The following is a 14,006-nucleotide window of genomic DNA, read 5'->3' as shown; positions in this document are numbered from 1 at the left end:
CTCTCCCTACTTCCCAAACAAAAGCCTCAATCTCAAGTTGTTATGCAGAGTTTTGGAGCAACTCCTGCCGTCAACAGTGTTAGGAGAAAGCGTCGAGTGATGGCGCTTTCGATCGCGACCTTCGTGTTGTTAGGCCACGAATCTCGAAACGTTCCCAAATCTCTGAGGGCGGATTCAGAATCAGAATCCTCTTTTCATTTCCGCACTTTGATGTCGGCGAAAATCGCGGGGCGTGCGCTATTTGATTTGGAGTCTCGTCCGTCCGTCGGCAATCGAATCTCTGTAATGGCGATTGGCGGTGCGTTCCTTTTGCCTTTCACTTTTGGTATGTCAACTCCCATCGTTTGTTTCGATTCTATTCTACCTAAGACAAGTGAATCTTGGTACCACTTCACCTCGTCATGCTCTGTCGTTCACTTCGTTCGCCTCACCTAGACTGGGTACCCAAAAGCAGGAAAAGAAGGAAAAAAACAGAGTGCGTTACCATTCAGGTAAAGATCAATTGCATCTTGGTTTACAGCTTATTATAGGATTAAACGATTTGTTAGTGGAAAAGAATCTCATCCTCCCCCCTTTTTCACTTTAGAAGCATATAAGCTTATTATTTGCGATTTGCATGGTACATCATAAATATTCCCTTTAACCCTACCACTGCGATGAGCGGCCCATGGTTTTGCCTCTCTTCTTTTTTTCCAATGCCTAGATGAATAAATTATCGAAATTCGAGTCCACCCCGTCATGTTTACAGATAAACGTAGGTGATATCCATACTTATAACCTATCCATCATGGACATGACTTGAGAAATTTCCTCTAGCCGAGGATGATGAAAAAGACAACCTTGTATCGCAATTTTTGAGGTAATAAATCACGTGCGTATCAAGAGCCCTTAATTTGTTTAAAAAAAATGGCTAAATCCGTGAAACTCGGAGCAGGACATTAATCTTCAAGTGATATTCGATTTTTACTCCATGAACTCATATATTTTTTCAATCAAGCCCTCGAACTTTTTAATTCATCTAATCGAGTTCGGAACTTGCATGCCCTTTCTAATCAAGTCCTGCTAGTTTCAAATCCGGTTCACTGGAGCTGACTTGTTTGCTCGAGCCGGCAAGAGTGCTAATGTGGAGAACTCGAATGCACTGTTCGTGTTGAGAGATGCTATTGCTCAAAGTATGGTTGTGGTCCATGCAGCTGTAGATGATAGTTCCTGTCGGGAAATTGATTTTTCAAGTTAGACTCTTGCTAGCTCTGACGTACACGTCACTACCACTTAACCAAGATTTGAAAGCTCTTGGCAATTATTCTATTGAAACAGCTGTGAGAAAGTTGTACCCAAGCTTCTCAGATAGCGTACAAAATTTTGTTTAATAAGATTCCGTTTATTTCGCTGAAAATGAATGATTTAAAAAATATTTTCCTAAAAATGATTAGTCAATAGAAAATATTTTCATTAACGACAACAATTTATGTCTAAACATATTCGTGGGCGACGAAAATATTTTTCGTTCGTTCATTTTTGTAAAAGATACAACCGACGATTCTTTTTAGGAGAATGTTTTATGAATCATTCATTTTCCGAGAAATAAACGGAGTCTAAAAGCTTATTTAATATATCTATGATTGAATTATAACAATGGTATGATCCTGGTTGTGTTAGTGGTGCGACTTGTGTATATGACTTTACATATTTTAAAACTTTAGCACCTTGGCGGGATTGGTTCTTGACCTACGTGTATCCACGTATAATGGTGGAAGTAGATTTTACGAGATAATGGTACTTTCATGGAAGATCCTTTTCTTGCTCACCATAATTGATATAAAAAAAGCTACACGCCCACCGATTTCTCGAGTGTTAATCAAATTTCTTTCGAATCTCGAGAGTTATTATCGAAACTACCGACTCGTCAGCTGTCAAAGACTAATATAATTAATTAGGGATTTGCTTGATTGGGAATCCAAGTTCATATGGACTGTACAACACCCAACGCGAAATATAGCAACCCGAATTTGTGCGCCCGCCGTTCGTACACAAAAAAAAGCAGTAGGAACATGAAACCTGAGAAAATTGAGACCTCTCATGCACCATCAAATTGTGTAGGATGACACTATCGTTATGCCCTTTCACCATAAGAACCAATGGACATCGAATTCTTACGCCGTCATCATATGCCTTTTCTCTTTGATTAAAACGAGGTGCTTTTCCGAAAAAAAAGAAGAAAAACGAGGTATTTCTTCCTCCCTTCATTTTCATGAACGAATATTGCTTTGTCCCACCAGTCAGTTAAATGGAGAAACGCCATGTCGATGGAGCACTATCATGGTCAGAATCTATTCCTGAAGCACCAACCACGACGAAAATTTTCGATTTGCCGCCTTTTATTGGTGTATAAAACCCCACCAACTCCTCAATAGCTCAAGCCAAGCAAGCACCTCACAATCCCCAAGCATTTGCTAGCTTTTGCATCACCAATTAGCAATCGCATTGTGGGGGAAAAAGGGAAAAAGAACAAGAACTGATGGGACAGAACTTGTCTTCTGGAAATTACCACGAGTGGGCTACTGCAGAGCCAAGCCGTGTCATGGCGTTTCACTCCAAATCTCAATGGGAAGAGCATTATAATGCGTCGAAAGGGACTGACAAGCTGGTAATTGCTGCAAAACATGGATAACTGAACTGTTGCCTCTTTTGTTTTTTTGTCACTTCCGTTGCTTCATGTGACTCTGCTTCAAAACATTGGTATGGCAATAGATGGTGATCGACTTCACGGCCACATGGTGCGGACCTTGCCGCTGGATGGAGCCGACGATCGACGAGCTCTCTGCGACGTTTGCTGACGTCGACTTCATCAAGATCGACGTCGATGAGTTGATGGTACGATTCTCGTTCTTTTCCCTCCCGCGGAATTAAAAACTTAGAAAGACCTGCATGATCATTTGCAATAAGGTCGGACTTGCATGCCCATAAGGTGTCGGGTTCGACTCCATGTACTCCGGATAATGCGACTGTTATGGAAATGCAGAATGTGGCGAGGCAATATGGTGTGCAGGCGATGCCGACGTTCTTGCTGATGAAGAATGGGAAGGTGGTGGACAAAGTGGTTGGTGCCAAGAAGGACGAGCTCAGGAACAAGATTGAGCAACACAGCAACAAGTCACAGCCATACCTCCATAGCAATTCGTACCACTATGCAATATGACCGCCGCCTCGTGTGCAGTCGACAAAGTATGATCGGCCCGTGCCTTCCGCGGTTAAATAAGAACGCGTTCGCGTTCGTCTCTCCTGCTATAGTCATGGAGTTTTTATTAGTCGGAATAGTCACGGAGTTTGCGTTGTCACTTTTATATCGAAAACCACTCTTTCTCTTTAGTATTTCTTTGGACTCGGTTGCTGAGAAAAAGACGACACACAAGCATATTCACTGCCAAAGATCATGCTTGAATAATAATCATCTTCCATGAGTTTCTTGAATTGCTCTTTCAATGCAGCTAAAGAACAATCGAATGACATGGTCAGGGGACTAAATTTCCCTTTTATGAACAATATGAGCCGGAAAATTTGCAGAAACACAACACTAATGGTCAATGTGCCAACAGCTTACAGAACAACCTCTTATGCAATTGTACAAATGGTCGGACAATACAATGGAAATTGATCCAGACCAAACATCTTACATCACCATAGGACCGCGGATAAATATAATCAAACAAAAATTGAAAGAATTTGGTATAAACCTGAACAGAAAAGTTTCCAAGTGCCATTTCTAAACATCCAAGGCTGATAGAAATCGCACACATCATGGCCGGTGATGGAGACTGGAGAGTGCTGCTATGATACTTCGCCCATCAGAATATTTTCCTTTCTGGCTTTCAGGCAATAAATTGGGTCAATACTTCCTCTACAAACAATTAACATGTAGAGGTCTCTGGAAGCGTAAAAGCAGAACTCAATCAAAGCATATGAAAAAGTAAATCTGTAGAACGCATTTGTATGCGCGACACTCTTGCTCCATGACCCCTTCTTAATCCCTCACTTACTGAAGTCTCCAGCCACTGGCACATTGAAAGCAAAGCAGAGCAAAAGGTTGAGAAAGAGAGAGAGAGAGAGAGTTTCAGAGAAGAATGCGAACAACAAAAAAAGCGTGAAAAAATGGAGAGGAAAAAAATAGAGCTAGTAACCAACTGACTATATAACATTAGGGAGTTGTTGATCCTTTTCTTGTCCTCAATCCATCCGGTCAACAACCACCTTAACTGGTCTATAAGGCAAAGTACACCCTTCAGATTACTGTGGCCACTGCAATCTATGGTAAAAAGAGTTCTCTCCTACAGTTTAGTCATGTTGCGCTCGCCAGGCTATTCCCAAGATGGTATAAGGGCTTCACTTTCAACCTAGTTTTCCTTTCTAGTTCTAAGTAACCTTCTAAAAAGTTGCACACTGATTTTTGAACTATGTGACATCGAAGATGGAATGCTAGAGTATCAGCAGTTCAATGTGAAATGGATCCAGGAATCAGGATCGCGACGACATGGAAGAATATCGACCCATCACCAATCATCCGACGCATTACGTACTACTCAAATATACTCGAATTAGAACTGTCCTACAATGTATATATTCCAAAGTATAGAGATAATACTCGGCCAAAGGAAAAAAGAAGTTCAAAACAAAGATCTCACCTGTCGAGGAGGATGGCACAACGACGACATGCATAGTTGAAATATTAGGAGGAAGCTGCAGGCGAAGCGGGAAGAGCTTCCCATTTAAAGGGCTTCGAGAACACACGAAAATCCCCTGCATCCCCGTCTCCTCCTCCAACTTCCGAGTCAATTCCTCCACGGTGTTCCCCTTGAAGTTCAAAGAATAGCCTTCCATACCTTCCCCTTCCACATTCCCGCTTTCATCAGCAATGTGGTAGTATATGGTCCTCCCTTCCGATTTCGGGGGCGACCCAACATAAGAATCGGTCGACTGCACAAGCAAATCCAAGTACAAGTTAAGTCAATTTCCACACACTCAACATCCACTCGCTCGAGTAACGACAGATCAACGCCGAACTCAGCCGAGTGGAGAAGTCTTATAAGGTCCGCTGCAACTGTTCTTCACAAGCACCATGTATCAGATCGAACGGTGCGTGCCTGTTTTCAGAGGATTACTATACTACTCACGGACAAAAACAATGGAATCTTGGCAGACATCAATCTATTAACAATCGGCTACTCCATCTCTCCTCAAGCAACTTCCACAATATAGATCCGCAAAGATCCATTCATAGATGAATAAATGAACAGAGAGAAAAGAGATGAAGTGGAAAGACGCACCTCCTGCCTAGAGAACCGCTCGGAATTCGCCGATGAGGACGACGGCGACGCGGGATCCGAGCCGAGGGAGGAATCGAGGTGGTCGAGGGGCTCGACGGGGCGCATCGCCGTGGGGGACTGGACCTCGATCTCGACGACGTCGATGTCCCAGAGGACCCAGTCCGGGGTGCCGGTGCGGTGGGGGACGTCGTGGGTGACGGAGTTGCGCCAGGGCGGGAGGCCGCCGTTGGCCCGGAGGAAGTTGCCGTAGCGGGTGCGGAGCTTGACGTGGGTGCCCTCCCGCACGGGCTCCCACTCGAGGGAGGAGTCGAGGCGGCGGGGGAGGGACTGGACCACCTTGCGCCCGGTCATGCCGAGGAGGAAGGGCTGGTTGGAGGCGGCGAGGTACTTGCCGTAGCGACCCTTGAGGCGGAAGACGGAGTCGGAGTTGAGGACGAACTCGACGGACCACCGGGCGCTGGGGGAGGAGCCGTCGCGGCCCTGGGCGACGGACTCCTCGTCCTCCTCCGCCACCAGGTACTTGTCGTGGCGGCTCCGGAGGCGCACCGCCCTGGCGTTGCGGAAGAACTCCATGCCCGACAGGAGGCAGTAGCCGGCGCCGGAGATCTGTTGGGGGAACAAGGGAGAGAGGGAGGCGCGATTGAATGAGTTCACGTGGCGAAGACGACGATAATAAAAGACAGGCCGGGCAGTTTTATATTATATGTCGGGACGCGACAAGACACTGCGCGGCGAGCGAGAGTTAAGGAATAAAGAAGGGGAAGGGGGAAGATGGTGCCGGTCAGGTCAGCGAACACGCCCGAAGAAAGTCAAAGGGCCACGTACGTGGCCGGTGATTGCGTGGGGCCTGGGCCCCGCAGTTAGTGGGGGCCCCCGGGGGGAGGAGGGTATATCCGGGGCCCACCCGGGAAGGTTCTTCCCCCCCACCACCACCTCCGTTTATCCCGAACTTTTCGAGTGAATCCGGCGGGGGTCTGTCTTCTTCTGGGAAGTGGCGTGAATCCACGATTTACGGCGTGCCCACGCAATCTTTAAAAATTAGGTTCGAACTTATCAGATGGAGGGGTGAATATCCGGTTCGGATCGTGTTAGATTCCATGTTCGGATCTACGACCTTATTTTACTCCGTATCGATCTTTGAGGGGCCACGCCCCGCTGCCGCCGCCCTATGAGTGGAGCCTTATCCGATGCACGTGGACGGGAGGCAATCTGCATGTATCCGTGGGGGATTTCATCGGTCGAACATCCGGAGAATAGAGTTCTTATCTATCGAGTATCGACTAGGCCGATCCTCGGTACTCGAGTGTCTGTGTACAATTAATTGTTTGGGTCATCGTTGATTTTAATGCGATTGGCATATCTAACACGGGACCACCCCACTGCTTCTCGGCTTTTAATTCGATTACAAAATCGGGATCTCATCGGTCGTGATACACAACGTGTATGGGTAATCGAATTAATTGCAGACTCAGATGTCTAAGCCACGAGGCAGCAATTGGGTCCATCGTGTAGCCTTTAGCTTTCGAACTATCAAGCTATCCTGCCGATCGATCATCCAAAGTAATTATAACACAGCCTCTGCTTAAGACCCACATGCGCCACCTGTATTAAAAAAATCAAAACCAGGCAGCAGAAAACATGGAATTGAGAGCCTAAAAACTGCTCATGGCACACTCATCTGTACAAAGAAGATCCTTTCCAATTCCCACTGGGTGCTCAGGATTGACGGATAACAAGCACGCTCCACCTAAGTTCATAATGGCCGGAATATGACCGAGTCCACCATGGCTCTAAAAGACAAAGGAGTGGATGGGAAAGCATGGATAAATCCATGGTGCCTCTGCTTTATCTTTTTCATATAGATTTTGTTAACAACTGTCTTCTAGGGCACTTGTTATATACATTTGTTACGTTTTCAAAGCACATTATCAGACATGGAAGGCTAACAAATGTTCCAGAGTCAGCTCGTTGACAAGATCTCTTCTTATGTTTTTCAACAGATTAGTGCTGCCATTTGGTGAGAGATAGTGCGGAGGGGTGGTTGGAGGCTGCATCAGGGAAGCATAGAAAGCGATAAAGTAGAGAGACACCTTAAAGTCTTTGGATCTATAGTGGTGTGTCATCCTATTCCTCTTTTGCTCTTCACTAGGTGGGCGCACGAGGGTGATAGCCAATGATGAATAGATCACATTGTCTTCAATGAGGTCACGTATTCGAATCATACCATAATCGAACTTCTTATAAACTGGTGCCATTAGCATTTGTTACCTCGTGTTGAGAGATTTTCTGATTTCTAACATGTAAGTAGGGTCTTCATAATGGGCTTGTACACCTACGGGTGAATTGAGGAACTATAACTCAAATCGAACATTTCCTAGGGAGCATGTGACTCTTATGGTGACACTCAGATGGGTAACTACGGTGATCGGCCCTCCTTACCCTTTCCCAAATGCTAGGTGGACGAAAAAAGACAAACAAAAATGTAGACTTGGTTCTTGAGATCAAGGCATTCTCTTAGTGGGTCGGTGGGTGCTTGTTTCAGGAGAAAATATCAACCATCTAGATGACTCAATCACTAGGCTAGCAATCACTTAGTCGCAAATCAATTATTGTCTATCTATTTCGATAGGGGCAGCATCGGGTTCACCTAAAATTTATATGGTCCCGTATGTAAGTTACACTGTGATGGGCTTCGTAAATCATATTATGTATAGTATAAGGTCAGCACAAACTCCGATTTTTCCGTGGTTAATCACCCTATTAACGCGAAAGACGAGGGGAAGCTTCCTTGTGCCTATTGCTAATCAATACACCAGCTTCTCTAATGATGTTTATGTCTTATCTGTTTACTTTCCAGGAGCTCCACCATAGGATTTGACATAGGGTCACGTATGATTAAGCTGTCGACCGCGTGAAAAATAGTGTACGGTTGCTTTCGCCGAACACTAAGGGCTGTCTTACGTTCACACCATTTCTCATTCGCCCGGGTTTCCAAGGTCGGCTCAACTTATTCAAGAAATCGACCAGCCTTTTTCACTTTATGATATGACAAGTTTTGTTCCGATTAAGCTCGACAAGATAGAACTTATGCACTAGTAAATCATTATAAGCAATAATATGGTTACGTAAGTAAAAAAAAAAATAAGAAAGTTACTAAAGTTAAGTTAGCCCGACCACGACCCGAAGAAATGCTTTCTAGTTTAACTAGGCTCTCGAACTCGCTAAATAATCAAAGCTCGAGTGAAGCGAGTAATTCAACTCATTTTCTAACCTAATATTTATTTTTATATATCAATGTTCATTTTAGATATCTTGGACATTTTTTCTTTGTAATTTCTTTTATCGTCTGCCTTGTGGGTTTAATCTATAAAATTCACTATGAATGTTCAGTTTAGATAAATGTATGCGTGATATACACGTGTTATTTTTAGTAATTAAATTCCAAAATAAAAAAGAAAATTTGATTGTGCATGATCCAGAAGTAGTGGGAATTAAAACTTCGTCAACAAGTGACTGCTCAGGAAGGAAAAGAATGCATACCTGCTTTTCCTCAATCTTCCTTGGAGCAACCGCCACCGCCGTCGGCGACCACACCTCCGAACGCGCCACCATATCATCACGATCATCTTCATCGAGGACGGACGATGAGAAGCTCGAAAATGCCGACGAGTAGTCCTCGAGCGCCTCCCAATCTGTGCTCCGCGCGACTGCCTCCACGTCCCACAGCACCCAATTTGTCGTCCCTCCGGTGAGGGGTTCGTCGTGCGTCACGGAGTTCCTCCACGGCGGCGGGCCCCCATTGGCGCGCAGGTACTTGCCGCACCAGCTCCTCAGCCTCACCTGGAACCCGTCCCTGACGGGCTCCCACTCGAAGTTCCAGCTGGAGCACGGCCCCTCCCCGGGCGAGGCCTGGATGACCCTCTTCCCGGTCATGCCGAGGAGGAAGGGCTCGTCGGAGGCGGCGAGGTAGCATCCGTGGCAGCTCCTGAGGCGGATAAGGTGGTCCCGGCCCTCAACGGGCTCGACGGACCAGCGTGCGCGGGCGGAGGCGCCGTTGCGGCTCTGGCGGGTGGTCGCGCGGTCGTCGTCGGCGACGAGGTACTTGTCGAGGTGGCTCCGGAGCTTGACGGCCCCGGTTTTCGTGAAGAGATCCATCGGAGCTGACAAGCCACGAACTATCCTTCTCTGGCTTTGCTTTCTCGGGCCCCCTTTTCTTGATGACAGATGATCAGGAGAGGGCGGTGGAGGAGAACATGGAAGATGGAAGGGCTGGGGAGTCGTATTATGTGGGGGAGTTCTGTACTGATTTAATATTCGGACGATGATGCGAGGAGGAAAAGGTGGATTGTGTTGAGATGTTTCTTGTAGGGATCGAAAATTTAGGGTTTTTGGACTTTGTTACGAGTCTTTGTTTCTTAGTGGGCAAGGTTTCAAGAAGCGATTGGAACGGTGAGTGGGAACGAGGATGTTCGATTTCCCACGGCTCATTCGATGTTTGTAGTCTTGACCCGTGAACTGCTTCTTGCGCTGACGAGCAATGGAGGGAGGGTTAAAGAAGAGAAAAAGGGCGTGCACGGTGGGCCCCACGAGAAAATATCGGGTACTGCTGTGGTACCCGAGCCAGCAAAAAAATTAGCCCATTCATCGGATGCCACGTGTCGATCAAGGGCCCACCCATCTGAAAAATATCTCTCTCTACTGCACTTGCTTTTCTCATCGTCTCTCTCCTGGGCTTGGTCTTCTTCTCTCTTCATTGCGGCCACCGTGGCCATAGAGCTTGAGCTTGCGCCCAACATCTCGGCCTCCACAACCATATAGCTCGAGCATGAGGTTGCGAGCTTGTTCGAGCTTCAAGCTCGTGGCCTTGGCCCCATCCCCGACCTCTTGGGATGTTTTCGCTTTGGCATTTTTTTCTGTTCAATGGACGAAAATCCGCGGACAGTCGGATTCGAGGCTGCCCGGGGGGCCGTCGACCGGAGTTAGATTTCGCCGACCCAAATGCAGAACCGGAGCTCGACGGTTATGGCCATGGCCGTCGAGCATCCGCTTGACCAGTCGAGGTCGAGCCTCACCCAGATCTGGCGAGGCCATGGCCGACCTTGCCCACAACGGCAAGGGCTTGTCCTTGCCAGCGGCCGGTGGGGCCGAGCTTGCGGTTATGGCAGTTAAACCCAGAGTCTCGTGGCCACGGAAGCTTGATTTGAAAACTTGCAGCGGCCATGGACGCGGAGCTCGAACTTGAGCGAACGTCATAGCCGAGAAGAAACTGCAATGAAGAGAGAGAGGGGAGAGAAAGCAAAGTGAAAATTTTCTAATAGGTGAGCCCAAGACACACGTGGCGCATAATAAATGGACTAATTTTTAGTTGACTTGGCTACCCCAGTGGTACCTAATATTTTTTCCCACGGACAACTCAACACTCGATTGGCTTACGTGTCGACTAGTTAGGGGAGTTAATGAAGATTGAAGATGTCGTTATACCTTTCTAGACGGAGTCCATCTCAATGCTATCTTACACCAAGATGGTCAACTTAGAAGATGGAAATTTGTCCAGAGGTTGCTTGAGAAGATGGGTTCAACTTGTGGTGCCATGAGCCAGAGAGTTTTGCGATTCTATTCACGTGGCTAATGAAACAACTGCACAAGGAACTTTCTAATATTAAGAGGATGCTATTAAAAGTATTTGAACTTTAGTGCAATATGGCATTTTGACTTTTTTTTTAAATTCAGTTAAGTACCTAAATTTTTTTAGAATGAGCTCGATCTAGTGCTTGATGTTGCACGGATTGCTATGTCATGCTTGTTGTTCTTGCTATCGTGACTTGCCAGCTCAGCAAAAAGTATGCATTCCTATTAATGCAGAGCGAGCTCAATTAAAATGGATTCCTCTTCCATACTAGTGTTACGGTTCCGAGGTTTTCCATGAACAAAGGATCGTGTACGATCCAAGGAGACCGGGTCAATCTCCCAGGGTTTTCTCCGAGTCCACTAAAATACTCCTGGGGACAGGTGATACAACAAATGTACCATATTCTAGAGCGTCCCTGTCATATGGCAGATGAGGATGTGCAATTTTCATCGTTAGATTTAGAGAAAATCTACGGTTGTAATGAGATTGACTCTTGTATAAATAGGGGTGTCCTCCCCTCATTTGTATCCATCCAACATTTGAAACGTTTGAGTAATAAAAAGCATTCTCTCCTAGAGCTTTTCTCTCTACGATCCGGGTGAGTGAGCAATCGATCATGGGGAGAAGGCTTAGTTTAGGCGCCCAACGATTCAAGGAAGCCTAAGTTGCCACATGGTTTTGATCTCAAGCATCGATTCGTAACTAGTAGTATCGGAGCAAAGTAGTGGAGAGTTGTTCAAAGAGATCAAGGAGCACATCAAGTGATTGAGAGAATCTCAAGCCAAGAAGTTGTTCCAGTTGTCGTGGATGGTGAGGCTCCCCAAGACAAGGTCGTTTGAGAGAATGAGACCCGCGAAAGATCCAAGAAGAGCGGAGTTTCGATGGACGTTGTAAAATATGGGTTTCAAGATCAAAAGGTCAAAGGTGGAAAAGCAAAAAAGAAAAAAAACGCGTTGAAGAGTCAACAAATGAAGCAAAAAGACCCACCCATCGGTGGCCGCGTTGGTTTGCGCTCAGTTCCTTTCACGAGAGGTCTTGGGTTCAAACTCGCCCATCGGTGAGGTGATTTAAGTGGGGGGTCGTGGCGGTGGGATGCTGCGCTAGCCCCCCTCGAGGACTAGTCGGGCATCACCGCTGGTTTGAGCCCTAGGTCGCCGGCCGCGCGGACACCTCGATTATCAAAAAAAAAAAATGAAGCAAAAAGTAGTAAAAAGTAGACTTTAGGTTATAAAAGGTCGAGAGCTCGCGTGACAGGCGAAGAAAAGAAGAAAAGGAAAAAGTGATTTTGTGCTACATGCCATGGGAGCTTTGCCAAATCGGAGTTACTTCGTATTGCAACGCCCAGTAAGTACCCGTGCCCCTTGTTCATCTAATCGGAGTAATTTTTGGGGTTATGGCACAAATTTTGGGTTTTGTGATTTTGAATCACGAGATTCGATTATGGAGTCATTGAACTACGAATATATATATATATATATATATATATATATATATATATATATATATATATATATAAATGCTAGTTTAGAGTGTTGCGGGGCTGCGGGATTTTATGAATCTCGATTTGGATTTATGGTTTGCCCGAAATAAAATTTTGAAGTTGGCCGCGAGTGATGAACAGTGCGCGACCAGTGGCTTTTGGACCGAATTTTGAAGGTTTTTGGTTCGGTTTTGGGAAGGCTAAGTTATGGGTCTTATGATGTTCCAAAAGATCTTCCTTTTGACTATAAGCTCGCTTGGATCGGAATTCAGTAGAGAGAGTTATGGCGTGATCAATTTCCGCCCTCAAGCTTCACATTGTGGATAATTTTGAATATCGGCTTCGGTTGAGAGTTTTGCGCGTAAGAGTTGTGTCGTTAGCATTTAAGCTTACTATAGCCGTTTCATAGTTATCATAGTATTTTACTTGGTTTTGACATCAATTCTCGTTTAATTGTTAGGATTACGAAATTATTGACCCGTGTAGCTATGTGTTGTTGGTTTCAGGTATTCCTAGGTGAGTAATATTATCTCTTCTATGAGTTTATAAACTCATGTCATGAAAGTGATAAAAATTTGAGTATTGTACAATCTATTACAGAATTTTTGTTATATAAAAGTCCGGATCGGGCATTTACTGCCTATTAGTATTTGAATGGTTTGAGGATAGTTTTATGAAAAGCATTGTGAAATGACATAATATTCATATGTACTGCTTTGTGAGATGATTCGTGAAATGAGTTTGGGAATTGATTTGAGAAATGCTTTATAAAAAGTATAGCTGGTGGATGAGCTGTGTTCTTGAAAGGTTATTTGTCTTGATTTGTGATATATGTATATATTCTGGATTGGTTTTGTGAATTATTGGGGATGATGGATTGATGTTCATGATTGTTTGGAATCCAGTGAAGAGTTATGGGTATGCATTCCGTACAAGGGCTAAGTGCTACATAATGATGCAATTCTCATGGTAGCCACCTCTAGAGCCTTGTATAATTGATATGCGCAGTATAGGGCTAAGTGCTATACGATAATGTAAATTCGTAGGAGCCGCCTCTAGGGTCTTGTACTATTGATATACGTTGGTAAGGATTAAGTGCTACATGATAACGTAAATTCATGGGAGCCACTTCTAGGGCCGTATACTATTGATATGCGCAATAAAGGGCTAAGTGCTACACAATAATATAAATTCGTGGGAGTCATTTTGTGACGCCTTAGGTACATCAAGCGCTACATGTGTCTTATCTAACTTTTTTCTTATTAATTTATTCGCAAGCGAAAGCACAACAAAATAATTAAACATGTCATATCATTATTTCATATACTGAATAATGTACATATGCATCACTTACATTAAAACATCACAACACAAATACTTGAAAAGGGTTCGATAACTCTTATCTCCACTACCATACCCTCGCTCTCAAAAGCCTGCCTGTACAATACTGATCAAACATTTAAGAATCGATAACCTCTCCCAACATCGGCTCATTGGCAGCATAACCCAGGAGACCATCAAACCCTCGCAACGGTCCTACCCAGATATCATCGAAGATCGCATACCAGGCTACATA

At 45.1% G+C, this 14,006-nt stretch overlaps 2 protein-coding genes across 3 annotated transcripts; one reads left to right on the top strand and one right to left on the bottom strand.

Annotated features, from left to right (window-relative positions):
* Positions 1–2,254: 2,254 nt before the first annotated feature.
* LOC115670773 (thioredoxin H2-like) lies at positions 2,255–3,471 on the top strand. Its single transcript, XM_030592134.2, has 3 exons — positions 2,255–2,647; positions 2,752–2,874; positions 3,023–3,471. The coding sequence occupies exons 1-3, from the start codon at positions 2,519–2,521 to the stop codon at positions 3,197–3,199; spliced, it is 429 nt and encodes a 142-aa protein (XP_030447994.1). The 5' UTR covers positions 2,255–2,518; the 3' UTR covers positions 3,200–3,471.
* A 110-nt stretch (positions 3,472–3,581) lies between these two features.
* Positions 3,582–9,708, bottom strand: LOC115670771 (uncharacterized). 2 transcript variants are annotated; one of them, XM_030592133.2, is made up of 4 exons: positions 8,862–9,705; positions 5,322–5,927; positions 4,680–4,971; positions 3,582–4,052 (listed from the first exon to the last, which is right to left on the bottom strand). In XM_030592133.2, the coding sequence occupies exons 1-4, from the start codon at positions 9,474–9,476 to the stop codon at positions 4,030–4,032; spliced, it is 1,536 nt and encodes a 511-aa protein (XP_030447993.1). In that variant the 5' UTR covers positions 9,477–9,705; the 3' UTR covers positions 3,582–4,029. The 2 variants fall into 2 exon arrangements, with proteins under 2 accessions (XP_030447993.1, XP_056165431.1); XM_056309456.1 differs by having other exon boundaries at positions 4,004–4,253; positions 8,862–9,708.
* Between the last annotated feature and the right edge of the window lie 4,298 nt (positions 9,709–14,006).

The sequence above is a fragment of the Syzygium oleosum genome, unplaced genomic scaffold (assembly GCF_021117445.2).
Source record: "Syzygium oleosum isolate NSW1041296 unplaced genomic scaffold, Sole_v2.1 Sole_v2.03, whole genome shotgun sequence".
In the NCBI taxonomy this organism is placed as follows: Eukaryota; Viridiplantae; Streptophyta; class Magnoliopsida; order Myrtales; family Myrtaceae; genus Syzygium; species Syzygium oleosum.
This window is presented reverse-complemented; position numbering and strand designations above follow the sequence as displayed.